The following is a 27,395-nucleotide window of genomic DNA, read 5'->3' on the forward strand; positions in this document are numbered from 1 at the left end:
CCTATTTTTAGGGGCCGATCCTATAACTTTTTATTTACATTTGTCAAAAAAAAAAAAAAAATGAGTGCAAAAAACGCAATGAAAGCGAAAGCGCCCGTGTCGCACACTTATTTCCCTGTCAAGTAGGTTTAATTTGTACACATTAGAAAATAAAGTTAAAAAAAAAGTGATTGCCTACCTACCTACCCAATTTTTTTTGGCTATGTTACCGTAACCACACCTATTTTTTTTTTGCCTAATGGTTTGAAGGGAGGACAAAAACAACGAAGAATAAAGAATCATTAAGATCAAAAACCAATAGTTAGTTGCAATATGTCGGTTGATGCAACCTTCTTCTGGCAGAATTACAGAAGAATGAAGGCACAATGTCTTGAAGAGGTTGTTTAATTTTATGAAGATAATGTACAGTAAATTGTGAGGGGAAAAAAAGTTACACTCGATTTTAAACTTTCTTGTTCTTGTTTCTTCATTCATAGTTGTGCTCAATGTGAAGCATTTGATTGAAACTAATTAAACAATGTAACCTGAAAAGCTACCAACCCTTCCAATTTTCGCGGAATTCTACCGAGTTTTGATTTCGTTCCAGCTATTTCCGATTTCTGTAACCATGCATATTCCCATTTTTTAAAAACAAAAAAATATTTTTAATTTTTATTTTTATTTTAAAAAATCGGTCCATTGACTGACTGAGACATTTATCTATTGGTCTTTTCCGAATTTACCTTGGCAAAAGACCGATGACCGACGCCCAAGCCATACCCTGTCTCCATCTCTCTGTCCCTCTGTCTTCCCCCTCTGTCTTCCTCCCTCTGTCTCTCTCTCTCTTTCTCTCTCTCTCTCTCTCTCGCTCTCTTTCTCTCTCTCTCTTTCTTTCTCTCTTTCTCTCTCTATCTTTCTCTTCTCTCTTTCTCTTCTCTCTCTCTCTTTCTCTTCTCTCTCTCTCTCTCTCTCTCTCTCTCTCTCTCTCTCTCTCTCTCTCTCTCTCTCTCTCTCTCACTCACGTAAATTTATGAGATTAAACACTCCTGTTCCTCGGATTGACCTGTTTAGTTTATTCAGGTCTCTGGAACTCTCTTCCAACATTCCTGAGGCAAACTACCAGCACAGATAGTTTTAAGAGCAGATATTTGTCTTATGTAATGAAGTCAAAGTAAATGATATTTGTCTTAAATGGTATTCATTTTTTTGCATTAAACATGCCCCTCTCCTCTTTATTGGTGTAATGTACACAGACCCTTTTCGGATGAAGGGACTTAAAAACCAACCACTATTTAGATGTGTGATGATTTTAGCAATGTCTTGCTTGTTTGATTGTTTTTCTTTAAAATGTAATGTATGGATTAGAGCATGATGTTGAGAAAGTGCAAGCTGCTCTATACCACTTAATTCACATCAATTAACTCGCCATTTACCTCTATTTAATTCACATCAATTAACTCGCAATTTACCTCAATGCAATGCATTTTGTGTATATATATATATGTATAATGTGTTTTTACTTTAGTTATCTGTTAAAATGTACCCCCCGCGGGTTAGGGGGAAGAATTTACCCGATGCTCCCCAGCATGTCGTAAGAGGCGACTAACGGAATCTGTTTCTCTTTTTACCCTTGTTAAGTGTTTCTTGTATAGAATATAGTCAATTTTTGTACAGATTTTAGTCAAGCAGTATGTAAGAAATGTTAAGTCCTTTGTACTGGAAACTTGCATTCTCCCAGTAAGGTAATACCATGTACTACGTTGCGAGCCCCTGGAGCAAATTTTTTATTAGTGCTTTTGTGAACAAGAAACAATTGACAAGTGGCTCTATCCCATCTCCCCCATTTCCCCGTCGCGATATAACCTTCGTGGTTGAAAACGACGTTAAACACCAAATAAAGAAAGAAATCTGTTAAAATGTAAAATTTTAGTTCTTCTATTTTCTATATTTTATCTTGTATTTCTTTCAGTTTTGTAGTTAGTCCCTCTTTAGGGCGAGGGCTGGATGTAAAAAAGCAGACCACTGCTTAATCTACTACCCTCGTTAAATAAAGAATTGTTATTGTCATTGTCATTGTCATTGTCTCTCCCCCGCTCTCTCTCGCTCTCTCGCTCTCTCTCTCGCTCTCTCTCTCTCTCTCTCTCTCTCTCTCTTTCTCTCTCTCCCCCGCTCTCTCTCTCTCTCTCTCTCTCTCTCTCTCTCTCTCTCTCTCTCTCTCTCTCTCTCTCTCTCTCTCTCTCTTAATGCAAAATGGATTTGTTTGTTTCTCTGACTCTCTTTGTGTCCCATTTTAATTTAAGTGTTAAGTATTTATCAACTGTCTTGTTAATAGTTGGACAGGGTTTTTATGTCAGTATTACAGTTGCAAAGTTATCTCTGTTTTCTTTTTGTAGAATATCCCATCAAAGAGTAGAATATCCCCTCAGAGAGTAGAATATCCCCCCAGAGAGTAGAATATCCCCTCAGAGAGTACAATATCCCCTCAGAGAGTAGAATATACCCTCAGAGAGTAGAATATCCCCTCAGAGAGTAGAATATCCCCTCAGAGAGTAGAATATCCCCTCAGAGAGTAGAATATCCCCTCAGAGAGTAGAATATCCCCTCAGAGAGTAGAATATCCCCTCAGAGAGTAGAATATACCCTCAGAGAGTAGAATATCCCTTCAGAGAGTAGAATATCCCCTCAGAGAGTAGAATATACCCTCAGAGAGTAGAATATCCCTTCAGAGAGTAGAATATACCCTCAGAGAGTAGAATATCCCCTCAGAGAGTAGAATATCCCCTCAGAGAGTAGAATATCCCCTCAGAGAGTGTGGGTAAGAAAAAACATATCAACCAGCCTATTTTTTCAACCTGGAAATATACAATTCAGTTGATTTCAAATCAATTCAGTTCATCCACTTCATAATAAAATGGTGTAAAGCAGGTTAAGTTTACAACCACATATAAAATTATATGTAATTCATCTCTCTGATCCCCGATCCCCCCCTCCATTCCACCCACCCCAATCGGCGCTTCGGGTGGCTTCGTTCGATCAGGATGAGTGGGTTTACGGGTGTTGGAAGTGGGCAAGGCGGTCACAAACTTAATTGGAATGATGCGACACGCGTGCTTGCTTGCAATATAACACCCTGGGTATTTCCCCCCCTGAATATATTTTACGAGTATTATACCCAGGTTTTTCCACACCGTGGCAGATTGTAGACAATCTTTTACCGGAATTAAAAGTCCATACGCTTTGGGGTCTTTCTTATTAGGACTACCGGCTTTTCTTTGTACGAACCTGATAGAGAGAGAGAGGGACTCGATCGATATAACTCAACGAGTGACTCTTTTCACGTAGCGTTCTAAGCGAATGGTCAGAAATGGCAAACGGTTCCCACAAGGGACGGGCCAAGATTGTTGAATGATTGGAAGGGTCATTGTCCGAAATGATGATACAACGTGTTACATTTATATTCACACACATTAACATCACCTACGGATCTCCAGTTCACGCGTATAGCTTGTTGTTGATTCCGAACGTGTTAATTATGTACTGTACCAATTAATTATTGAATAACAATTGTTTACACCATGTACACCAACAAGTTTCAAGAAAATGCATTTTATCGGAATGTGTATTGATTATCATTTTTAGAACGTGTCCATAAGCAGTCTGCTTGTTAACGTTCTTAATGTTGTTATTGTTTGAAACGTGTATCAAAGAAAATGAATAAAACACGCTTAAACCAAATGCTTTTAGTGCAAGCCCTAAGTCTGCTGATCATGCTTGACAATGAAAATCGATTTAACCCCCCTCAATCGCCTTCAGGAGAAGACGTAAGAAGTTTCAAGATGGTCTCAGTCCCTATCTAAGCCTACCGGCGGTAGGTAAGGGAAATTGCTGTCCTGCACTTGAGGTGTGGTACAACATGTACCTTCTGTGTCATTGGTGTCGGTTACCTTTCTAGTTCTCGACCAGCCATGCGTGTCGACACTGTGTCCATCCGTTAGAATAGAATGACATCTGTATTGATCAAATCCTATTTGCCTTGTTTAATCCTTGTCGGCCACTTAACTGTGTCTAGTCCTGAAGGAACTATTAATGATTCCCTCCATCCTCTTTTCTCAATTTCGTTCTGCACCTTTGCATCTATGTGTGTTGACGCTCCTTGAAGGCGTTCTCTGGCTGAGACGTGTGTTGACGCTCCTTGAAGGCGTTCTCTGGCTGAGACGTGTGTTGACGCTCCTTGAAGGCGTTCTCTGGCTGAGACGTGTGTTGACGCTCCTTGAAGGCGTTCTCTGGCTGAGACGTGTGTTGACGCTCCATGAAGACGTTCTCTGGCTGAGACGTGTGTTGACGCTCCATGAAGGCGTTCTCTGGCTGAGACGTGTGTTGACGCTCCTTGAAGGCGTTCTCTGGCTGAGACGTGTGTTGACGCTCCTTGAAGGCGTTCTCTGGCTGAGACGTGTGTTGACGCTCCTTGAAGGCGTTCTCTGGCTGAGACGTGTGTTGACGCTCCTTGAAGGCGTTCTCTGGCTGAGACGTGTGTTGACGCTCCTTGAAGGCGTTCTCTGGCTGAGACGTGTGTTGACGCTCCTTGAAGGCGTTCTCTGGCTGAGACGTGTGTTGACGCTCCATGAAGACGTTCTCTGGCTGAGACGTGTGTTGACGCTCCATGAAGACGTTCTCTGGCTGAGACGTGTGTCGAATTCCAGCGCCGTCAGGGGTGAAAGGGGGGTTCACAAGTTGATGCTGTAGGTGTCAAAACGGCCTCTCGGGTGTCCCCCCCACCCCTTTGTAGTTGTACCCACAACAGTCACACGTGTGATTTATATCCCCCCGTCAGGCCATCACCATTGTTAACCGGGTGGCCTCCGGTGTGGGGGTTGAAAGGGTAGAGATCTACCCGTATTAGATTGTCAATCTGGTCGCATTGATACAGCGTTTTGTCTGGCTATGGAGGGGGTAGATTCCCTGAGAGCGAGGCGCGAAAGTTGTGAGGCTTTTTGATTTGTTTGTTTGTTTGTTTGTTTGTTTGTTTGTTTGTTTAGATTATTTATTTATTGTTTGCTTACTGATTTATTGTTATCATTCATTATTTTTTTTAAACATTTGTTTACTTACTTATTCGTGTACTGATTCATAACGACGTTAAACACCAAATAAAGAACGTGTACTGATTCATATCTTTATCTTTTTAATCCGTTTTTGTATGGAGAGATGCTTTCATTATATTTTTGATTATTGACAAGCATGTGCTGCTGTTGTTTTGCAATCATTAAATGGTCTCGGAGTCTAAAAGAAAAGTTATTTTCTGTACCTTGACATCAGAATCAGTTTACAAATAGTCCAGAGAGAGAGGGAGGGAGAGAGAGAGAGAGAGAGAGAGAGAGAGAGAGAGAGAGAGAGAGAGAGAGAGAGAGAGAGAGAGAGAGAGAGAGAGAGAGAGAGAGAGAGAGAGAGAGAGAGAGAGAGAGAGAGAGAGAGAGTGAGTGAGAGTGAGAGTGAGAGTGAGAGTGAGAGTGAGAGTGAGAGAGAGAGAGAGACTTGTTAACGTTCTTAATGTTCTTACTGTATATAACATGTATACAAGAAATTTATAAAAACACGCTTAAACCAAAGAGAGAGACCATCCGTGATACGTCATGTCTGCTGCACTGCGAGTTTTCTACATTAATTTTTGGTGATGGCGCACTTTTTGTCCATCTGTCATTTTTGTTTTCAAGCCCGCCCTTTCAACAAACGAACGACATGACGACATGACAGACATGGCGAGATACAAACGACGTTTTCTGTTTATTTAAATGTTAAAACATTGAGTCAAAACTTGACTAAATGTAAAAACAAACTTCAATCCAAAAAAGAAACGAAAAAAGAAAACAAGTCGCGTGAAGCGATATAAAAACATTTAGTCAAGCTGTCGGCATCAAAGTAACAGATTATCACCAAAAATTAGTCATCGCCGAGACTATATAGTCTCGACTAACCACACCCAAAGACCGAGACGGGTCACGCTCGTCTTCGCGTATCGTGCGAACGCAGTACTTACCGTTAACCTATTCAAGTTCTGTAATTCTGAGCACGTTTAGAGTAAACATAACACATGTATATATTTTTGAATCCAGCAGAAGATGCAGAATGCAATGCAATCATTCTTAAATCTGTTAGTGACAATTCGATTTTAATGACAAATTTAATGAGCAAACTAATTAGCTAATCTTTACGCTGCCGAGTTGAAATTCAATCCCGTAGTCCGGACTTCGTCGAAAATTGCTTGATCAAAATGTCAACCGATTTGATCGAAAAATGAGGGCGTGAGAGTGCTGCCTCAACTTTCACAAAAAGCCGGATATGACGTGATCAATTACATTTATCGAACAAATGAAAAAATATGGCTGGAGATATCATACCCAAAAACTCTCCATGTGAAATTTCATGAAGATCGGTCCAGTATTTTTTTCTGAATTGCTCTATAAACACACACACACACGCACACACGCACACACGTACACACGTACGTACACACACATACACATACACACACACACACACACACACACATACATACATACACACACACACACACACACTCATACACATACACCACCACCCTCGTCTCGATTCCCCGTCTATGTAGGAACCGACCTACCGACTCTAATTTGTAGGCCTTTTCGCCGGAAACAGCCATATGATTTTGTTGGCCTTATCCTTGTCCTTGTCATTGTTTGTTTGTTCATGGGCTGAAACTCCCACGGCTTTTACGTGTATGACCGTTTTTACCCCGCCATTTAGGCAGCCATACGCCGCTTTCGGAGGAAGCATACTGGGTATTTTCGTGTTTCTATAACCCACCGAACTCTGACATGGATTACAGGATCTTTTTCGTGCGCACTTGGTCTTGTGCTTGCGTGTAGGCTACACTCGGGGGTGTTCGGACACCGAGGAGAGTCTGCACACAAAGTTGACTCTGAGAAATAAATCTCTCGCCGAACGTGGGGACGAACTCACGCTGACAGCGGCCAACTGGATACAAATCCAGCGCGCTACCGACTGAGCTACATCCCCGCCCCGTCCTTGTCCTTATCCTTGTCCTTACTGTGTGCAGGTTGCATCCAGGACGGCCGTCACTACCGTTTCCTGGAGAAATGGAGTCCCGACCTCATCCCGCGGGGAACCATGCACTGCGTCAAGTGTCAGTGTCTTACGGTCAGTACAACATTTCACTATTTACACCATGCACTGTGTCAAGTGTCAGTGTCTTACGGTCAGGACAACATTTCACTATTTACACCATGCACTGTGTCAAGTGTCAGTGTCTTACGGTCAGTACAACATTTCACTATTTACACCATGCACTGTGTCAAGTGTCAGTGTCTTACGGTCAGGACAACATTTCACTATTTACACCATGCACTGTGTCAAGTGTCAGTGTCTTACGGTCAGTACACTATTTACACCATGCACTGTGTCAAGTGTCAGTGTCTTACGGTCAGTACAACATTTCTCTATTTACACCATGCACTGTGTCAAGTGTCAGTGTCTTACGGTCAGTACAACATTTCACTATTTACACCATGCACTGTGTCAAGTGTCAGTGTCTTACGGTCAGGACAACATTTCACTATTTACACCATGCACTGTGTCAAGTGTCAGTGTCTTACGGTCAGGACAACATTTCACTATTTACACCATGCACTGTGTCAAGTGTCAGTGTCTTACGGTCAGGACAACATTTCACTATTTACACCATGCACTGTGTCAAGTGTCAGTGTCTTACGGTCAGGACAACATTTCACTATTTACACCATGCACTGTGTCAAGTGTCAGTGTCTTACGGTCAGTACAACATTTCTCTATTTACACCATGCACTGTGTCAAGTGTCAGTGTCTTACGGTCAGTACAACATTTCACTATTTACACCATGCACTGTGTCAAGTGCCAGTGTCTTACGGTCAGTACAACATTTCACTATTTACACCATGCACTGTGTCAAGTGCCAGTGTCTTACGGTCAGTACAACATTTCACTATTTACACCATGCACTGTGTCAAGTGTCAGTGTCTTACGGTCAGGACAACATTTCACTATTTACACCATGCACTGTGTCAAGTGTCAGTGTCTTACGGTCAGTACAACATTTCTCTATTTACACCATGCACTGTGTCAAGTGTCAGTGTCTTACGGTCAGTACAACATTTCTCTATTTACACCATGCACTGTGTCAAGTGTCAGTGTCTTACGGTCAGGACAACATTTCTCTATTTACACCATGCACTGTGTCAAGTGTCAGTGTCTTACGGTCAGGACAACATTTCACTATTTACACCATGCACTGTGTCAAGTGTCAGTGTCTTACGGTCAGTACAACATTTCACTATTTACACCATGCACTGTGTCAAGTGCCAGTGTCTTACGGTCAGTACAACATTTCACTATTTACACCATGCACTGTGTCAAGTGTCAGTGTCTTACGGTCAGGACAACATTTCACTATTTACACCATGCACTGTGTCAAGTGTCAGTGTCTTACGGTCAGTACAACATTTCACTATTTACACCATGCACTGTGTCAAGTGTCAGTGTCTTACGGTCAGTACAACATTTCACTATTTACACCATGCACTGTGTCAAGTGTCAGTGTCTTACGGTCAGTACAACATTTCACTATTTACACCATGCACTGTGTCAAGTGTCAGTGTCTTACGGTCAGTACAACATTTCACTATTTACACCATGCACAGCGTCAAGTGTCAGTGTCTTACGGTCAGTACAACATTTCACTATTTACACCATGCACAACGTCAAGTGTCAGTGTCTTACGGTCAGTACAACATTTCACTATTTACACCATGCACTGTGTCAAGTGTCAGTGTCTTACGGTCAGGACAACATTTCACTATTTACACCATGCACTGTGTCAAGTGTCAGTGTCTTACGGTCAGGACAACATTTCACTATTTACACCATGCACTGTGTCAAGTGTCAGTGTCTTACGGTCAGGACAACATTTCACTATTTACACCATGCACTGTGTCAAGTGTCAGTGTCTTACGGTCAGTACAACATTTCACTATTTACACCATGCACTGTGTCAAGTGTCAGTGTCTTACGGTCAGTACAACATTTCACTATTTACACCATGCACTGTGTCAAGTGTCAGTGTCTTACGGTCAGTACAACATTTCACTATTTACACCATGCACTGTGTCAAGTGCCAGTGTCTTACGGTCAGTACAACATTTCACTATTTACACCATGCACTGTGTCAAGTGTCAGTGTCTTACGGTCAGTACAACATTTCACTATTTACACCATGCACTGTGTCAAGTGTCAGTGTCTTACGGTCAGTACAACATTTCACTATTTACACCATGCACTGTGTCAAGTGTCAGTGTCTTACGGTCAGGACAACATTTCACTATTTACACCATGCACTGTGTCAAGTGTCAGTGTCTTACGGTCAGTACAACATTTCACTATTTACACCATGCACTGTGTCAAGTGTCAGTGTCTTACGGTCAGTACAACATTTCACTATTTACACCATGCACTGTGTCAAGTGTCAGTGTCTTACGGTCAGGACAACATTTCACTATTTACACCATGCACAGCGTCAAGTGCCAAGTCAGTGGCCACACACTTTCTCAACAGCCTTTCCTTCGCATACAGCGCTCTGCGGATGGGGACCTGTTGTCTGTCTTGTGGTGTTTTTGTGTGTGTTGTGTGTGGTTCGTGTATTGTTGTTGTTGTTGTTGTTGTTGTTGTTGTTGTTGTTGTTGTTGTTGTTGTTGTTGTTGTTGTTGTTGTTGTTGTTGTTGTTGTTGTTGTTGTTGTTGTTGTTGTTGTTGTTGTTGTTGTTGTTGTTGTTGGTTTAAACAGTTTTTTTTATTCAGTTGCATAAATACAGAGCCGTAATTGAAAGTTATAATTTAAGGGAGCACAACAAGATAAACTTATAAATGTGCTCTTAGAAACAAACGAGTAATGTGGCGGACAATATTGTAAATGCATGATATTTAAACAAATGAAAACAAGAACAACAACAACGATAACTATAGCAACAGAGGTACGGAAATCTCACACACACGACGCACACACACACACACACACACACACACACACACACACACACACACACACACACACACACACACACACACACACACACACGCACACACACACACACACACACACAGAGTTGTTTGTTTGTTTGTTTGTTTGTTTGTGCGTGCGTGCGTGCGTGCGTGCGTGTGTGTGTGTGTGTGTTTTCAACGATGTGCTGTGTGATTTTTGTTAGATACAACAATGTGCATGCCGCGTGTGCGAAAGACAAGATATTCCCACCTTACTTCGGTCTGACGGCGTTCAGGCACGCAATAGAAGGAATGCGAAATATGGATCAGCAGTATCAGGATTTTCCCATTTGAAAGCAATGTTGTGTATATTGCACCTGTATAAGATAATGTTTCCATGTGTGCATAAAACGAAAATGTCACCACCACTAACATGCAGTTTTAGATGAAATATGGAAGAAAGGTGTAAGCAACAGACTCAGAAAGTTCGGGTGTCCAATATACTCCCACCCCTCCCAACACTCCCCCCCCCCCTACATCTTACCTTTACATGTATGATATTTACACAATTGTGAATGCTCCTTTTATTTGTCTTGCCGCCAGACTATTGCAGATTATTTCTGATCCTCGCACCTTTTCTCCTAGCTCCCCCCCCCCCTCCTCTCCCGCCCCCTCTCCCTTTCTCTCTTCCCCCTCTCCTATCCCCCCCCCTATCCTACCCCGCCCCCTCTCTCATTCTCTCCCCTCTCCTAAATCCTTCACACCCTCTCTCCTAGCTCCCCCCCATCCTACCCCGCCCCCTCTCCCTTTCTCTCTCCCCCCTCTCCTAAATCCTTCACACCCTCTCTCCTAGCTCCCCCCCATCCTACCCCGCCCCCTCTCTCATTCTCTCCCCTCCTCCTAAATTCTTCACACCCTCTCTCCTAGCTCCCCCCATCCTACCCCGCCCCCTCTCCCTTTCTCTCCCCCCTCTCCTAAATCCTTCACACCCTCTCTCCTAGCTCCCCCCATCCTATCCCGCCCCCTCTCCCTTTCTCTCCCCCCTCTCCTAAATCCTTCACACCCTCTCTCCTAGCTCCCCCCATCCTTCCCCGCCCCCTCTCCCTTTCTCTCCCCCTCTCCTAAATCCTTCACACCCTCTCTCCTAGCTCCCCCCATCCTACCCCGCCCCCTCTCCCTTTCTCTCCCCCCTCTCCTAAATCCTTCACACCCTCTCTCCTAGCTCCCCCCATCCTACCCCGCCCCCTCTCCCTTTCTCTCCCCCCTCTCCTAAATCCTTCACACCCTCTCTCCTAGCTCCCCCCATCCTACACCGCCCCCTCTCCCTTTCTCTCTCCCCTCTCCTAAATCCTTCACACCCTCTCTCCTAGCTCCCCCCATCCTACCCCGCCCCCTCTCCCTTTCTCTCCCCCCTCTCCTAAATCCTTCACACCCTCTCTCCTAGCTCCCCCCATCCTACCCCGCCCCCTCTCCCTTTCTCTCCCCCCTCTCCTAAATCCTTCACACCCTCTCTCCTAGCTCCCCCCATCCTACCCCGCCCCCTCTCCCTTTCTCTCTCCCCTCTCCTAAATCCTTCACACCCTCTCTCCTAGCTCCCCCCATCCTACCCCGCCCCCTCTCCCTTTCTCTCTCCCCTCTCCTAAATCCTTCACACCCTCTCTCCTAGCTCCCCCCATCCTACCCCGCCCCCTCTCCCTTTCTCTCTCCCCTCTCCTAAATCCTTCACACCCTCTCTCCTAGCTCCCCCCATCCTACCCCGCCCCCTCTCCCTTTCTCTCCCCCCTCTCCTAAATCCTTCACACCCTCTCTCCTAGCTCCCCCCATCCTACCCCGCCCCCTCTCCCTTTCTCTCCCCCTCTCCTAAATCCTTCACACCCTCTCTCCTAGCTCCCCCCATCCTATCCCGCCCCCTCTCCCTTTCTCTCTCCCCTCTCCTAAATCCTTCACACCCTCTCTCCTAGCTCCCCCCATCCTACCCCGCCCCCTCTCCCTTTCTCTCCCCCCTCTCCTAAATCCTTCACACCCTCTCTCCTAGCTCCCCCCATCCTACCCCGCCCCCTCTCCCTTTCTCTCTCCCCTCTCCTAAATCCTTCACACCCTCTCTCCTAGCTCCCCCCATCCTACCCCGCCCCTCTCCCTTTCTCTCTCCCCCTCTCCTAAATCCTTCACACCCTCTCTCCTAGCTCCCCCCATCCTACCCCGCCCCCTCTCCCTTTCTCTCTCCCCTCTCCTAAATCCTTCACACCCTCTCTCCTAGCTCCCCCCATCCTACCCCGCCCCCTCTCCCTTTCTCTCTCCCCCTCTCCTAAATCCTTCACACCCTCTCTCCTAGCTCCCCCCATCCTACCCCGCCCCCTCTCCCTTTCTCTCCCCCTCTCCTAAATCCTTCACACCCTCTCTCCTAGCTCCCCCCATCCTATCCCGCCCCCTCTCCCTTTCTCTCTCCCCCTCTCCTAAATCCTTCACACCCTCTCTCCTAGCTCCCCCCATCCTACCCCGCCCCCTCTCCCTTTCTCTCCCCCCTCTCCTAAATCCTTCACACCCTCTCTCCTAGCTCCCCCCATCCTACCCCGCCCCCTCTCCCTTTCTCTCCCCCTCTCCTAAATCCTTCACACCCTCTCTCCTAGCTCCCCCCATCCTACCCCGCCCCCTCTCCCTTTCTCTCCCCCCTCTCCTAAATCCTTCACACCCTCTCTCCTAGCTCCCCCCATCCTACCCCGCCCCCTCTCCCTTTCTCTCTCCCCCTCTCCTAAATCCTTCACACCCTCTCTCCTAGCTCCCCCCATCCTATCCCGCCCCCTCTCCCTTTCTCTCTCCCCCTCTCCTAAATCCTTCACACCCTCTCTCCTAGCTCCCCCCATCCTATCCCGCCCCCTCTCCCTTTCTCTCTCCCCCTCTCCTAAATCCTTCACACCCTCTCTCCTAGCTCCCCCCATCCTACCCCGCCCCCTCTCCCTTTCTCTCCCCCCTCTCCTAAATCCTTCACACCCTCTCTCCTAGCTCCCCCCATCCTACCCCGCCCCCTCTCCCTTTCTCTCCCCCCTCTCCTAAATCCTTCACACCCTCTCTCCTAGCTCCCCCCATCCTATCCCGCCCCCTCTCCCTTTCTCTCTCCCCTCTCCTAAATCCTTCACACCCTCTCTCCTAGCTCCCCCCATCCTACCCCGCCCCCTCTCCCTTTCTCTCTCCCCTCTCCTAAATCCTTCACACCCTCTCTCCTAGCTCCCCCCATCCTATCCCGCCCCCTCTCCCTTTCTCTCTCCCCTCTCCTAAATCCTTCACACCCTCTCTCCTAGCTCCCCCCATCCTACCCCGCCCCCTCTCCCTTTCTCTCTCCCCTCTCCTAAATCCTTCACACCCTCTCTCCTAGCTCCCCCCATCCTACCCCGCCCCCTCTCCCTTTCTCTCTCCCCCTCTCCTAAATCCTTCACACCCTCTCTCCTAGCTCCCCCCATCCTACCCCGCCCCCTCTCCCTTTCTCTCTCCCCCTCTCCTAAATCCTTCACACCCTCTCTCCTAGCTCCCCCCATCCTACCCCGCCCCCTCTCCCTTTCTCTCTCCCCTCTCCTAAATCCTTCACACCCTCTCTCCTAGCTCCCCCCATCCTACCCCGCCCCCTCTCCCTTTCTCTCTCCCCTCTCCTAAATCCTTCACACCCTCTCTCCTAGCTCCCCCCATCCTACCCCGCCCCCTCTCCCTTTCTCTCTCCCCCTCTCCTAAATCCTTCACACCCTCTCTCCTAGCTCCCCCCATCCTACCCCGCCCCCTCTCCCTTTCTCTCTCCCCTCTCCTAAATCCTTCACACCCTCTCTCCTAGCTCCCCCCATCCTACCCCGCCCCCTCTCCCTTTCTCTCCCCCTCTCCTAAATCCTTCACACCCTCTCTCCTAGCTCCCCCCATCCTACCCCGCCCCCTCTCCCTTTCTCTCTCCCCTCTCCTAAATCCTTCACACCCTCTCTCCTAGCTCCCCCCATCCTACCCCGCCCCCTCTCCCTTTCTCTCTCCCCTCTCCTAAATCCTTCACACCCTCTCTCCTAGCTCCCCCCATCCTACCCCGCCCCCTCTCCCTTTCTCTCTCCCCCTCTCCTAAATCCTTCACACCCTCTCTCCTAGCTCCCCCCATCCTACCCCGCCCCCTCTCCCTTTCTCTCCCCCCTCTCCTAAATCCTTCACACCCTCTCTCCTAGCTCCCCCCATCCTACCCCGCCCCCTCTCCCTTTCTCTCTCCCCTCTCCTAAATCCTTCACACCCTCTCTCCTAGCTCCCCCCATCCTACCCCGCCCCCTCTCCCTTTCTCTCCCCCCTCTCCTAAATCCTTCACACCCTCTCTCCTAGCTCCCCCCATCCTACCCCGCCCCCTCTCCCTTTCTCTCCCCCCTCTCCTAAATCCTTCACACCCTCTCTCCTAGCTCCCCCCATCCTACCCCGCCCCCTCTCCCTTTCTCTCCCCCCTCTCCTAAATCCTTCACACCCTCTCTCCTAGCTCCCCCCATCCTACCCCGCCCCCTCTCCCTTTCTCTCTCCCCTCTCCTAAATCCTTCACACCCTCTCTCCTAGCTCCCCCCATCCTACCCCGCCCCCTCTCCCTTTCTCTCTCCCCCTCTCCTAAATCCTTCACACCCTCTCTCCTAGCTCCCCCCATCCTACCCCGCCCCCTCTCCCTTTCTCTCCCCCCTCTCCTAAATCCTTCACACCCTCTCTCCTAGCTCCCCCCATCCTACCCCGCCCCCTCTCCCTTTCTCTCTCCCCCTCTCCTAAATCCTTCACACCCTCTCTCCTAGCTCCCCCCATCCTACCCCGCCCCCTCTCCCTTTCTCTCTCCCCCTCTCCTAAATCCTTCACACCCTCTCTCCTAGCTCCCCCCATCCTACCCCGCCCCCTCTCCCTTTCTCTCCCCCCTCTCCTAAATCCTTCACACCCTCTCTCCTAGCTCCCCCCATCCTACCCCGCCCCCTCTCCCTTTCTCTCTCCCCCTCTCCTAAATCCTTCACACCCTCTCTCCTAGCTCCCCCCATCCTATCCCGCCCCCTCTCCCTTTCTCTCTCCCCTCTCCTAAATCCTTCACACCCTCTCTCCTAGCTCCCCCCATCCTACCCCGCCCCCTCTCCCTTTCTCTCCCCCCTCTCCTAAATCCTTCACACCCTCTCTCCTAGCTCCCCCCATCCTACCCCGCCCCCTCTCCCTTTCTCTCCCCCCTCTCCTAAATCCTTCACACCCTCTCTCCTAGCTCCCCCCATCCTATCCCGCCCCCTCTCCCTTTCTCTCTCCCCCTCTCCTAAATCCTTCACACCCTCTCTCCTAGCTCCCCCCATCCTACCCCGCCCCCTCTCCCTTTCTCTCCCCCCTCTCCTAAATCCTTCACACCCTCTCTCCTAGCTCCCCCCATCCTACCCCGCCCCCTCTCCCTTTCTCTCCCCCCTCTCCTAAATCCTTCACACCCTCTCTCCTAGCTCCCCCCATCCTACCCCGCCCCCTCTCCCTTTCTCTCCCCCCTCTCCTAAATCCTTCACACCCTCTCTCCTAGCTCCCCCCATCCTACCCCGCCCCCTCTCCCTTTCTCTCCCCCCTCTCCTAAATCCTTCACACCCTCTCTCCTAGCTCCCCCCATCCTACCCCGCCCCCTCTCCCTTTCTCTCCCCCCTCTCCTAAATCCTTCACACCCTCTCTCCTAGCTCCCCCCATCCTACCCCGCCCCCTCTCCCTTTCTCTCCCCCCTCTCCTAAATCCTTCACACCCTCTCTCCTAGCTCCCCCCATCCTACCCCGCCCCCTCTCCCTTTCTCTCTCCCCTCTCCTAAATCCTTCACACCCTCTCTCCTAGCTCCCCCCATCCTACCCCGCCCCCTCTCCCTTTCTCTCCCCCTCTCCTAAATCCTTCACACCCTCTCTCCTAGCTCCCCCCATCCTACCCCGCCCCCTCTCCCTTTCTCTCCCCCCTCTCCTAAATCCTTCACACCCTCTCTCCTAGCTCCCCCCATCCTACCCCGCCCCCTCTCCCTTTCTCTCTCCCCTCTCCTAAATCCTTCACACCCTCTCTCCTAGCTCCCCCCATCCTACCCCGCCCCCTCTCCCTTTCTCTCTCCCCTCTCCTAAATCCTTCACACCCTCTCTCCTAGCTCCCCCCATCCTATCCCGCCCCCTCTCCCTTTCTCTCTCCCCTCTCCTAAATCCTTCACACCCTCTCTCCTAGCTCCCCCCATCCTATCCCGCCCCCTCTCCCTTTCTCTCTCCCCTCTCCTAAATCCTTCACACCCTCTCTCCTAGCTCCCCCCATCCTACCCCGCCCCCTCTCCCTTTCTCTCCCCCCTCTCCTAAATCCTTCACACCCTCTCTCCTAGCTCCCCCCATCCTACCCCGCCCCCTCTCCCTTTCTCTCTCCCCTCTCCTAAATCCTTCACACCCTCTCTCCTAGCTCCCCCCATCCTACCCCGCCCCCTCTCCCTTTCTCTCTCCCCCTCTCCTAAATCCTTCACACCCTCTCTCCTAGCTCCCCCCATCCTACCCCGCCCCCTCTCCCTTTCTCTCTCCCCCTCTCCTAAATCCTTCACACCCTCTCTCCTAGCTCCCCCCATCCTACCCCGCCCCCTCTCCCTTTCTCTCTCCCCCTCTCCTAAATCCTTCACACCCTCTCTCCTAGCTCCCCCCATCCTACCCCGCCCCCTCTCCCTTTCTCTCTCCCCCTCTCCTAAATCCTTCACACCCTCTCTCCTAGCTCCCCCCATCCTACCCCGCCCCCTCTCCCTTTCTCTCTCCCCTCTCCTAAATCCTTCACACCCTCTCTTCTAGCTCCCCCCATCCTATCCCGCCCCCTCTCCCTTTCTCTCTCCCCTCTCCTAAATCCTTCACACCCTCTCTTCTAGCTCCCCCCATCCTATCCCGCCCCCTCTCCCTTTCTCTCTCCCCTCTCCTAAATCCTTCACACCCTCTCTCCTAGCTCCCCCCATCCTACCCCGCCCCCTCTCCCTTTCTCTCCCCCCTCTCCTAAATCCTTCACACCCTCTCTTCTAGCTCCCCCCATCCTACCCCGCCCCCTCTCCCTTTCTCTCTCCCCTCTCCTAAATCCTTCACACCCTCTCTTCTAGCTCCCCCCATCCTACCCCGCCCCCTCTCCCTTTCTCTCCCCCCTCTCCTAAATCCTTCACACCCTCTCTCCTAGCTCCCCCCATCCTACCCCGCCCCCTCTCCCTTTCTCTCTCCCCTCTCCTAAATCCTTCACACCCTCTCTCCTAGCTCCCCCCATCCTACCCCGCCCCCTCTCCCTTTCTCTCTCCCCTCTCCTAAATCCTTCACACCCTCTCTCCTAGCTCCCCCCATCCTACCCCGCCCCCTCTCCCTTTCTCTCTCCCCTCTCCTAAATCCTTCACACCCTCTCTCCTAGCTCCCCCCATCCTACCCCGCCCCCTCTCCCTTTCTCTCCCCCCTCTCCTAAATCCTTCACACCCTCTCTCCTAGCTCCCCCCATCCTACCCCGCCCCCTCTCCCTTTCTCTCCCCCCTCTCCTAAATCCTTCACACCCTCTCTCCTAGCTCCCCCCATCCTACCCCGCCCCCTCTCCCTTTCTCTCTCCCCTCTCCTAAATCCTTCACACCCTCTCTCCTAGCTCCCCCCATCCTACCCCGCCCCTCTCCCTTTCTCTCCCCCCTCTCCTAAATCCTTCACACCCTCTCTCCTAGCTCCCCCCATCCTATCCCGCCCCCTCTCCCTTTCTCTCTCCCCTCTCCTAAATCCTTCACACCCTCTCTCCTAGCTCCCCCCATCCTACCCCGCCCCCTCTCCCTTTCTCTCTCCCCTCTCCTAAATCCTTCACACCCTCTCTCCTAGCTCCCCCCATCCTACCCCGCCCCCTCTCCCTTTCTCTCCCCCCTCTCCTAAATCCTTCACACGCGCACGCATATCAACCGTAACAAGCCTTGTAGACAAATTTCTCTCTTAACCCTGTCGGGTCGGACGGGAAGAGGCCTCATTAGTACACACACGTGCAACGAAAGAGCGTGGTAGATTGGCTTCCGGAGTTTAATACCTCTCGGATAGCATTCCGGACAGCCCTTGTCTTGGAGATTAAGTACTGTCGCTTTACTCGCAGTAACGACGTCGTCCTTTCAGCGTGGGAGTTTTAACTGTTCTGTTTCCGGGAGGAGTTTCAGATTAGAACGCTCCCCCCCCCCCCCCCCCCCTCTAAAAGGCACAACTTTTTTTGTTTAATGAATGTGTTTTGTGTGTTTGCAAATTTATTGATTTTACACGCGTTTGCGAATATGAAAACAACAACTAGCATACGGCTTATGGAGGTGTCTTCACGAAACTTTCAACATAGAATCAGATGGCGAAAGGCACAGTTCTCCCAGGGAAAGCACGTTGGCTCACTGTTTGACATCTGTTGATTTGTACTGTATGTCCACGTGGAGGGTTGAGCTTATCCTAGAACAAAACCCAGATATGACAGGGGGTCTGAAATAGTAAGCGGAACTGTTATTACGAGACAGATTGTGCTTCTAAAACTCTCACCCTTCCAAAAGTAATAATTAACATTCTAAATTAACAAACTCCCCCCCCCCCCCCCCCCCCCGCCACCTTTCCGCGCTCCATCCACCCGACCGGCGGCTGCACACACCGTCATAACTCTACACACCGTCATAACTCTACACACCGTCATAACTCTACACACCGTCATAACTCTACACACCGTCATAACTCTACACACCGTCATAACTCCACACACCGTCATAACTCTACACACCGTCATAACTCTACACACCGTCATAACTCTACACAAACCTGTGGAACCTGTGGACAGTAGACTTTTTGGAAATAACTCTGTCGGGATTTGACAGAAAAGGTCATCATATCGATTGGACACTGCATAACATACACATAGGAGTCAGTTATTCACTGCGATCGTGGTTTTAACTTGTCGACCTCTTTCTACGAGGTCAGGGTAGCAACTCTTCCAAAACGCTTGAAAATCCTGACAGAGTTATTTTCAAAAATCGTCTATTTAGAAGCATATTTGACACAGGTGAATGAATTGTTTCCACAAGCACATGCCGCATATGGTAGAGATCAGAAGCACGTGCCAGTTGTCATACAGTCAGGTAAACACACACACGTGGCTGGAGCTAAAAGGGGCGGGGTGGGGGCGGGGTGGGGGCGGGGTAAGGGTGGGGAGTGTTAGGGTGTGTGGCGGGGTGGGGGCGGGGTAAGGGTGGGGGTGTGTTTCTGGGGCGGGGGAGAACGAGATTTATTACCGGGGAAACGGCGATTTGCTGCCTCATTATTGAGATGTATTCCCGCACTTTGTTTCTCTACGACAGGTACATGCCTCCTGCTGATTAGGGAGAAGAATTGTGATAGAGATGGTGGAGGGGGGGGGGGGGTAGGAGAGGCGGATTGGAGGTTGTGTGCGTTGTGTGTGTTTGTTTGTGTGTGTGTGTGTGTGTGTGTGTCAGTATTGGCGTTAACCTGTAATTACTGTGGGTTTTTTACCGGTTTAAACGAGAAATTACCGGAACAAATTGGCTGCCGGTTTGACCTACTGTGTGTGTGTATGTGCGCGCTCGCGCGCGCGCCTGTGCTCGTGTGTGCATGCGTACGTTTGTCTATTAGTATATATGCATGCATGTGCGTGAACCGGAAATAAAGGTTTTAGTGCTACAAACTAACACTACAGTATTCTTCCCAGCCTTCCGTCTTCCGTCATTTCCACGTAACTGTTTGACCTGTCTGACTGTTCTGACCCTTCGGTCGAATGTCCGATAGTTTTGACACATACGAATGTCCGATAGTTTTGATACATAGGAATGTCCGAAAGTTTTGACACATACGAATGTCCGATAGCTTTGACACATACGAATGTCCGATAGCTTTGACACATACGAATGTCCGATAGCTTTGACACATACGAATGTCCGATAGCTTTGACACATACGAATGTCCGATAGCTTTGACACATACGAATGTCCGATAGCTTTGACACATACGAATGTCCGATAGCTTTGACACATACGAATGTCCGATAGCTTTGACACATACGAATGTCCGATAGCTTTGACACATACGAATGTCCGATAGTTTTGACACATACGAATGTCCGATAGCTTTGACACATACGAATGTCCGATAGCTTTGACACATACGCGGGATGTCTTTCTCAGTTCTGATAAAACAGATTTCGGCGGCCAGCACATTTTCCAACTGACCTGTTGTCCTCTGTGTCTGGGAGCGTCATCAGACTAAGATCAACTGACCTGTTGTCCTCTGTGTCTGGGAGCGTCATCAGACTAAGATCAACTGACCTGTTGTCCTCTGTGTCTGGGAGCGTCATCAGACTAAGATCAACTGACCTGTTGTCCTCTGTGTCTGGGAGCGTCATCAGACTAAGATCAACTGACCCATTGTCCTCTGTGTCTGGGAGCGTCATCAGACTAACATCAACTGACCTATTGTCCTCAGTGTCTGGGAGCGTCATCAGACTAACATCAACTGACCTGTTGTCCTCTGTGTCTGGGAGCGTCATCAGACTAAGATCAACTGACCTGTTGTCCTCTGTGTCTGGGAGCGTCATCAGACTAACATCAACTGACCTGTTGTCCTCTGTGTCTGGGAGCGTCATCAGACTAACATCAAAGTTACGAGTTGGGCTTTGTTATGAGTATACAAATCATGTCATATAACGGGCACTGCTTTGATTCTATTCAGTTTTAATTCAGAGAGTTTTATAGCCGGTATACTAGTAATCTCCTTAATAAATAATTAAACTATGTCCGACATGACGATTGTGTCATTTTCCATCTGTCTGGGCCTGGGACAGGCTGATCTTTCTTAACCCAGTGTGGGATTTTCAGTGGGGCGACCACCCCCAACCCAGCGCGTCCCCGGGTGGCGGATAGGGGAACGGTCTTCAGATATGGAGATCAGCCGCTTGCGGCCGCGGACCAAACTGGCTCCGGGTGGGATCCCGGAAAATCCTCCCCCCTGTGCTCTCAGGGTAGGACGTACGGGCCATGAGCTAAGGGTGAGGTAACCCCGACAGAAAACCCCGAATGCTGAAGACGGAGGACCCGGGCCGCACGGCGCATTCTAACAAACCATGGGTACACGCACTTACGCAAATGATGACACAATCAACCAGCACAGATGGAAATGGCGCTCGCCCATTGAGGACCCCCCAGGGTGGAGCAGCGTCGGGTCCCATGCCTCAAAGGGACCCAGCCCCAACTACTGGAGGTCCCTCCCGTCCGTCTTGTCACGCCAGGGGACGCGGGAGGAAAGTGACTGGCACCACCACAACCAGGAAGAAACCCAGTCAGCAGCGACCTTTTCAGGTCATGCACTGGAACGCAGAAAGTATCCTGAACAAGAAGACAGAGTTGGAGCATATCCTGCATGAGAAGAACATCAACATCTGCTGTATTCAGGAGACGCACCTGACACCCCAAAAGTCCTTCAAAGTGAGAGGCTACCAATGCCTTAGGTCCGACAGAACAGACCGAAGCAAAGGAGGAATCCTGACCCTCATCAGGAACAACATCAATGCCTGTTTGATAGAAACGCACATGGAGGACTCCGAATATCAGGTGATTCGAATCCAGACGAAGACATCAGAATTCCATCTTGTCAACTTCTACTGCCCCAATGATAGACACCTCGCCCTTGACACGATCCCCGCAAAGGCCTCCAACTTCATCGTGGTGGGTGACTTCAACAGTCATTCACAGAGTTGGGGATATGACCACCTGGATCGGAGAGGAGAAGAGGTGGAGAACTGGCAGGACGACAAAGGTCTCATCCTTTTGAACAGTCCCTTTGACTGCCCTACATTCTACTCCAGAAGATGGCACACTACATCAACTCCTGACCTAGCCTTCTGCACAGAAGACATGCACCAGCTAACCAGCAGAGAGGTCGGAGAACAGCTAGGTGGAAGTGACCATCGGCCAGTCTTTTTGACCCTGGGCATGGAGTCCTGCACTGAAGCTTCCTTCCCACGGTGGAACTACAAAAGAGCGAACTGGTTCCTCTTTAGACACCGCACCAGCGAACTCGCCAAAGACATCAGAGTCGAGGGTCGAGACATCAACATGGTGGCGAAGGACTTCAACATGAGCATCCTCAGAGCAGCGCGTGAGTCCATTCCCAGGGGTGCCAGGAGAGACTATAAGCCCTACTGGAGCAATGAATTGCAGGAACTGGATGATGATCTGGCAGACGCCAGAAGGGAAGCAGAAGTCAACCCGTCACAAAACAACAACATCCGCCTCCAGGAAGCCAAAGCCAAATTTCTCAAAAAGAAGCTACAGGCAAGACGGAGAAGCTGGCAAGAGAAAACAAGCTCTCTGAACCTTGAGAAGGATGGCAGAAAGCTCTGGAGGCTCACCAAGCAGTTGAATGATGAGAACACCAGCAGAGGAAAGATCACATTAGAAGAGAACGGGAAGGTGCTAACTGGAAAGCATGCTGCCAACCAATTTGCTGAAAGCTATGCAGCTGAGAGCAACCTCCATGTTAGCCCCGAGAAACAGAGAGAAGCAAGAAGAGAGAAAAGAGAGAGACCTGCCAGACAGTCGACAGTGGACGCCATGAGTCAACCACTCACACTCCACGAGCTGCACTCAGCTCTGAAAAAGTCAAAGGCGAAGAAGTCCCCTGGCCCAGACGGCATCACCAACGAGATGCTAACCCACCTTGGTAGTGCAGCAGAGAACAAGCTACTCGAGGTCTTCAACAGCAGCTGGCAAGAAGGATCGCTACCACAACTCTGGCGAGAAGCGATCATGATCCCCATCTTAAAAAAAGGGAAGGATCCAAAGAAGGCCACCAGCTATCGCCCAATCAGCCTCACCAGCTGTGTTGTGAAGACCCTGGAGAGAATTGTGAACGAGCGCCTCAGGTGGTACCTGGAATCCAGGAACCTCCTCGCCCCTGAACAAGCTGGATTCCGACAGTTCCGCAGCACTGAAGATCAGGTCACTTACCTGGCGCAAGAAGTTGAAGATGCCTTTCAGGAACAGAAGCTGGTCTTCGTCACCTGGATAGATCTTCAGAAGGCCTTTGACAAGGTCTGGAAAGATGGACTCCTTGTAAAACTGCTGAGGAAAGGCGTGTCCAGCAACATGTACCAGTGGATTCGCTCTTACCTCTATAACCGCAGGGCAAGAGTTAACGTCGACCAGACCAAAAGCAAGAAGTTCCTCCTTCGTCATGGCGTCCCTCAGGGCGGAGTCCTCTCCCCCACACTCTTCCTTCTCTTCATCGACGATCTGGTGTCTGAGATGCCCAAGGGGATCAAAGCTGCTCTCTACGCAGACGACCTTGTGATCTGGTGCAAGGAGGAGCATGCAAGTACTGCCACCTACAGAATGCAGCAAGCGGCAGATAGGCTGAACGCATGGGCAGAAGATTGGTGCGTCTCCATCAACAAGGAGAAATCCTCCACCACCCTATTCACACTGTCGCCAAAGCAGAAAGCCGGAACCATTAGGCTTGGTGGAACTCCTCTGAGAGAGGATGAAGAAGCAACGTACCTTGGTGTCACCTTTGATAGACGGCAGACCTGGAAACCACACATTGCACAGGCAGAGACGAAGGCCCGGCGCAAGCTAGCCATACTCAGGAAGCTGGCAGGTACCACCTGGGGAGCGAACGAGAAGATACTGAAGACAGTATACCAGGGAACAATCAGACCCCACCTCGAGTACGGCTCCACAGCGTGGTCAACCTCAGCCAAGACAAACCTGCAGAGCCTTGACCGTGTGCAAAACCAGGCCCTCCGACTCATCACCGGTGCAATGAAATCCACGCCCATCAAGGAAATGGAGAAGCTTACCACCATCCAACCCCTCTGTCAGAGAAGAGAAGCCAATATGGTACAGGCCGAGAAGCTCAAGTGCCTACCCGACCACCCCATGAAGCACAGACTGAGCAACCTCACCAAGAACCGGCTTAAACGGAGCAGTTTTGTACACGAGAGCAAGAGACTTTCTCGACAGTACAGGGAAGTCCTTCCACAGAACACTCTACCTCTGACTCAAGAAGAAGAGGAAACCCGCAAGGCAACAGAGAAACCAGGCATCCAGATCTGCACCAGTGTTCCACATGTTACCTCAGGAGAAGATCAGAATGACACAGCTCGACAGGCACTCACCTTAGCCCTGATCGACGAACAGTACCCAAAAGAGGCGTGGATCCATGTATACACCGATGGATCAGCAACTAACGCCGTGCTCAATGGAGGTGCAGGCATTCTCATCCAGTTCCCTGGGGGACATACAGCTACATCCAGCGTTGCCACTGGCAAACACTGCACAAACTATAAAGCAGAAGCAGAAGCTCTCATGCAGGCCGCCTCCTTCGTTCAGGACCCCGCAGACCCTTGCTACCAAGTTGTCTTCCTCTCGGACGCCCTTTCAGTCCTTCAGGCCCTAGAGAACGACAAACTCCCACAGCTGGCCAAAGCATTACAGATGGTCAGACAAACCAGAAGAGTTGTCCTCCAGTGGATACCAGCACACTGTGGGATACCAGGAAATGAAAGGGCAGATGAGCTGGCAAAAGAAGGAGCCGTGGAAGACCAACCTGAAAACAGTGTCAGCTTTAGTGAGCAGAAGACAATCATCAAGGCATTGATGAGGCCAAGGACAAACAGAGATGACTACCACACAATGTCCAGAGAGCAGCAAGTCAACCTCATCAGGCTGCGTACTGGCCACAACAGGCTCAATGCTCACATGAACCGAAAGTTCAAGCTGGCGCCATCACCAACCTGTGCCTGCGGTCAAGAGGACCAAACAGCGGAACACATCTTACAGCGATGTCCCTTACTAGATGAGGAACGAAAAGAAGTGTGGCCGTCACCAACTCCCTTGCAGACCAAACTATACGGCAGTCGACAGGAGTTGGAGAAAACAACAACATTTATCACCAGTGCTGGACTGATTGTGTAACCTCTGCGAACGCCAAGAAGAAGAAGAAGATCTGTCTGGGCCACGTCAAATAAGCGTTCGCTTGAGTTCGTGTCCCTATTGTTTTTGGTTTAATCATTGCGTCATGTTTAAATTTAATACAATCTTGATTAACTAACGGGTACTGCTACACCCGTGTCCCCAGGATATAAGCATTCCTAAATACTGCACCCTGTGGATATCCTACTCACCCACCCCAGTTATAGCAATGTTCAGTCATTCCCAACACCTTCACGGCCGTTACAATCATATTCACCATTCATATTCTCTCGCCACAGTCCCACCCGCCTGACAAAAACTCTCACTCCCTCTATTGACTCGGTGGTCCTCTCCCCCGGGAGGTGTGGGTGGCCATCATTCAGCGTCGTTACACCTGTAAAGCGGCCACATTCATTTCATCCAGCGGATTAGGCCTGCATGGGACAGAGGTGCGAAGGAGGACAAATCAAAGTACGGGGGGAATGACAACACACTCAGGCACGACGCAAAGATTGGACCTCGATTTGAGTTGATTACCCATGGAGGTGAAGCGACTTGGTCCCGAGTGTTGGTCGTGAAGGTGGAAAAAGTGAAAGGCGTGTTTCACGAGGGCAATTGAGCGGAAACGGCGAGGTGGTGAAAACATCCCATTGCTATTTGAATAATTATGCCTTCTTTTCTCCAGCCAAGTACAAGAGCGACGCCGGCAGAAGAATGGCGTAAACGTCTAGAGGACGGGAGCGGAGCTACGAGAAACGGCCCCCCTTTTCTCTTCGGGGTTGTTTCAAAAAACACTCGTTGGTGCTGCTGGTTTTCACCCTGAGCTTTAAACGTATAGAGTGCCTGTTTTAGCATAGCGGGTTCCTGTCCCTCTGTTTGCTGCTATGTTTTGTATGGCTGTTGAAGTGAAATATTTAAAGCGTTGACAGTTTTGAAAATGTGTGCATGAGAAATTGAGTGTTTGCATTAATGGGATCCCACGAAGATTTGTAGTATTTAGTCACACAATGGGGAGTCGTGCAGAGCATTCTTTGGGCTACACAGAGAATATAGGAGTGTGACAAGATCGAGGTTAAAGCCCCCCGAAAAATATCACTGCTTCTGAAAGAAGGGGATGCCATTCATACATTTAAACTTTTCATACAATTAGAAAACTCAAATGTAGCATACTTTGATTTCTATTTACAGTATATTTTAATACTTGAGGACTAACGTTCGGACGCACAGTATGTTCACCAAAGAAAGGCAATTATTATTGCAAGTAGGTTTTGCCAAAAAATGATTGCATCATTTGTTATACCTCAACCAACAAATTCACACCCGTGTCATTGTATTCCTGTATTCCTTCTAGAATGAGTTAACAGGTATGAATATTTTCAGTTGAGGTAAAAAAAAAAAAAAAAAGAAGAATGAAAAAAGCGCAACATGTTTTTGGCACAGTTTTTTTGTACAAAGTTTATTTACAAGGAAAAGTATAGTTTCCAGGCACGCCGTGCCACTGGTATCGCAAGCATAGAATTGTGAATGATACACGGAGGTGACTGCCCCCCTAACACCTTGCAGTGGAACCCCCCTTTTAAGATCTCAAACAATCTGAGAAAACAAGATCTTAGAAGGGAGGGAGTCTTAAATCGTTGGGTTAAAAAAAAGGGGGGGGGGGGAGTTAAAAGGATGGTTCGAATGTAGAAGGCAAAATTAAACCCCACCTTTACTAAATTCAGAAGTCTTAGGGAAGGAAGGCTAAAATCGGGGTTTGTGTGTGTGTGTGTGTGTGTGGGTGGGGGGGGGGGGGTGGTGCTTTAAAAGGATGGAGTGGGGTGGGGTTTCAACAGTACAAGACCAAATTAACCCCCACCTAGACTAAACTCAGTTCCACTGACAAAGCGTGTTCCGACCCAACCCCTCCCCGTGACAACTCATGGCCACGAGGACCCCCAGGTCAGCGAGCGGGACCAGCGCCAATCTCCCGGTCTGGAGTGGCCGTTAATCCGACCTCGGCGTCCACAGAGGAGGCTGATTAATCACCTTGCCTGTGATAAAACTAATGATATGGCATCCGCGCCTCCTTTGTGCCGGTCATGCCTCGACTCTTGGTCCCGTCTTTTGGAACCCTCGTCCGGTCCTCCAAACCTGCTAAGCTTTCCTGTTGACACTTCAACTGGCTGTGGGGTGAAAGGAGAGAGAAGGAGGAGGGGTGGGGGTGGGGGGGGGGTGAGAGAAAGAGAGAGGAGAGAGATGAACAAGTCAGAGAAAGGGACCAAAGAGACAGATATAGAGAGGGGTTGGGGGGGGGGGGGGGCAATGGAGAGAGAACAAGGAGGGAAGAGAGAGAGAGAGAGAGAGAGAGAGAGAGAGAGAGAGAGAGAGAGAGAGAGAGAGACAGAGAGACAGAGAGACAGAGAGACAGAGAGACAGAGAGACA

The 27,395-nt window shown here is 49.6% G+C and overlaps 1 protein-coding gene across 1 annotated transcript in view; it reads left to right on the forward strand.

Annotated features, from left to right (window-relative positions):
* Positions 1–27,395, forward strand: part of LOC138977892 (chordin-like) — a 114,923-nt gene that overhangs the window by 6,494 nt on the left and 81,034 nt on the right. The window contains exon 2 of the mRNA XM_070350500.1: positions 7,070–7,170. Within this exon, the coding sequence (XP_070206601.1) occupies positions 7,070–7,170 (101 nt within the window). The remainder of the gene's footprint in view (positions 1–7,069; positions 7,171–27,395) is intronic.

The sequence above is a fragment of the Littorina saxatilis genome, linkage group LG10, assembly GCF_037325665.1.
Source record: "Littorina saxatilis isolate snail1 linkage group LG10, US_GU_Lsax_2.0, whole genome shotgun sequence".
NCBI lineage: Eukaryota > Metazoa > Mollusca > Gastropoda > Littorinimorpha > Littorinidae > Littorina > Littorina saxatilis.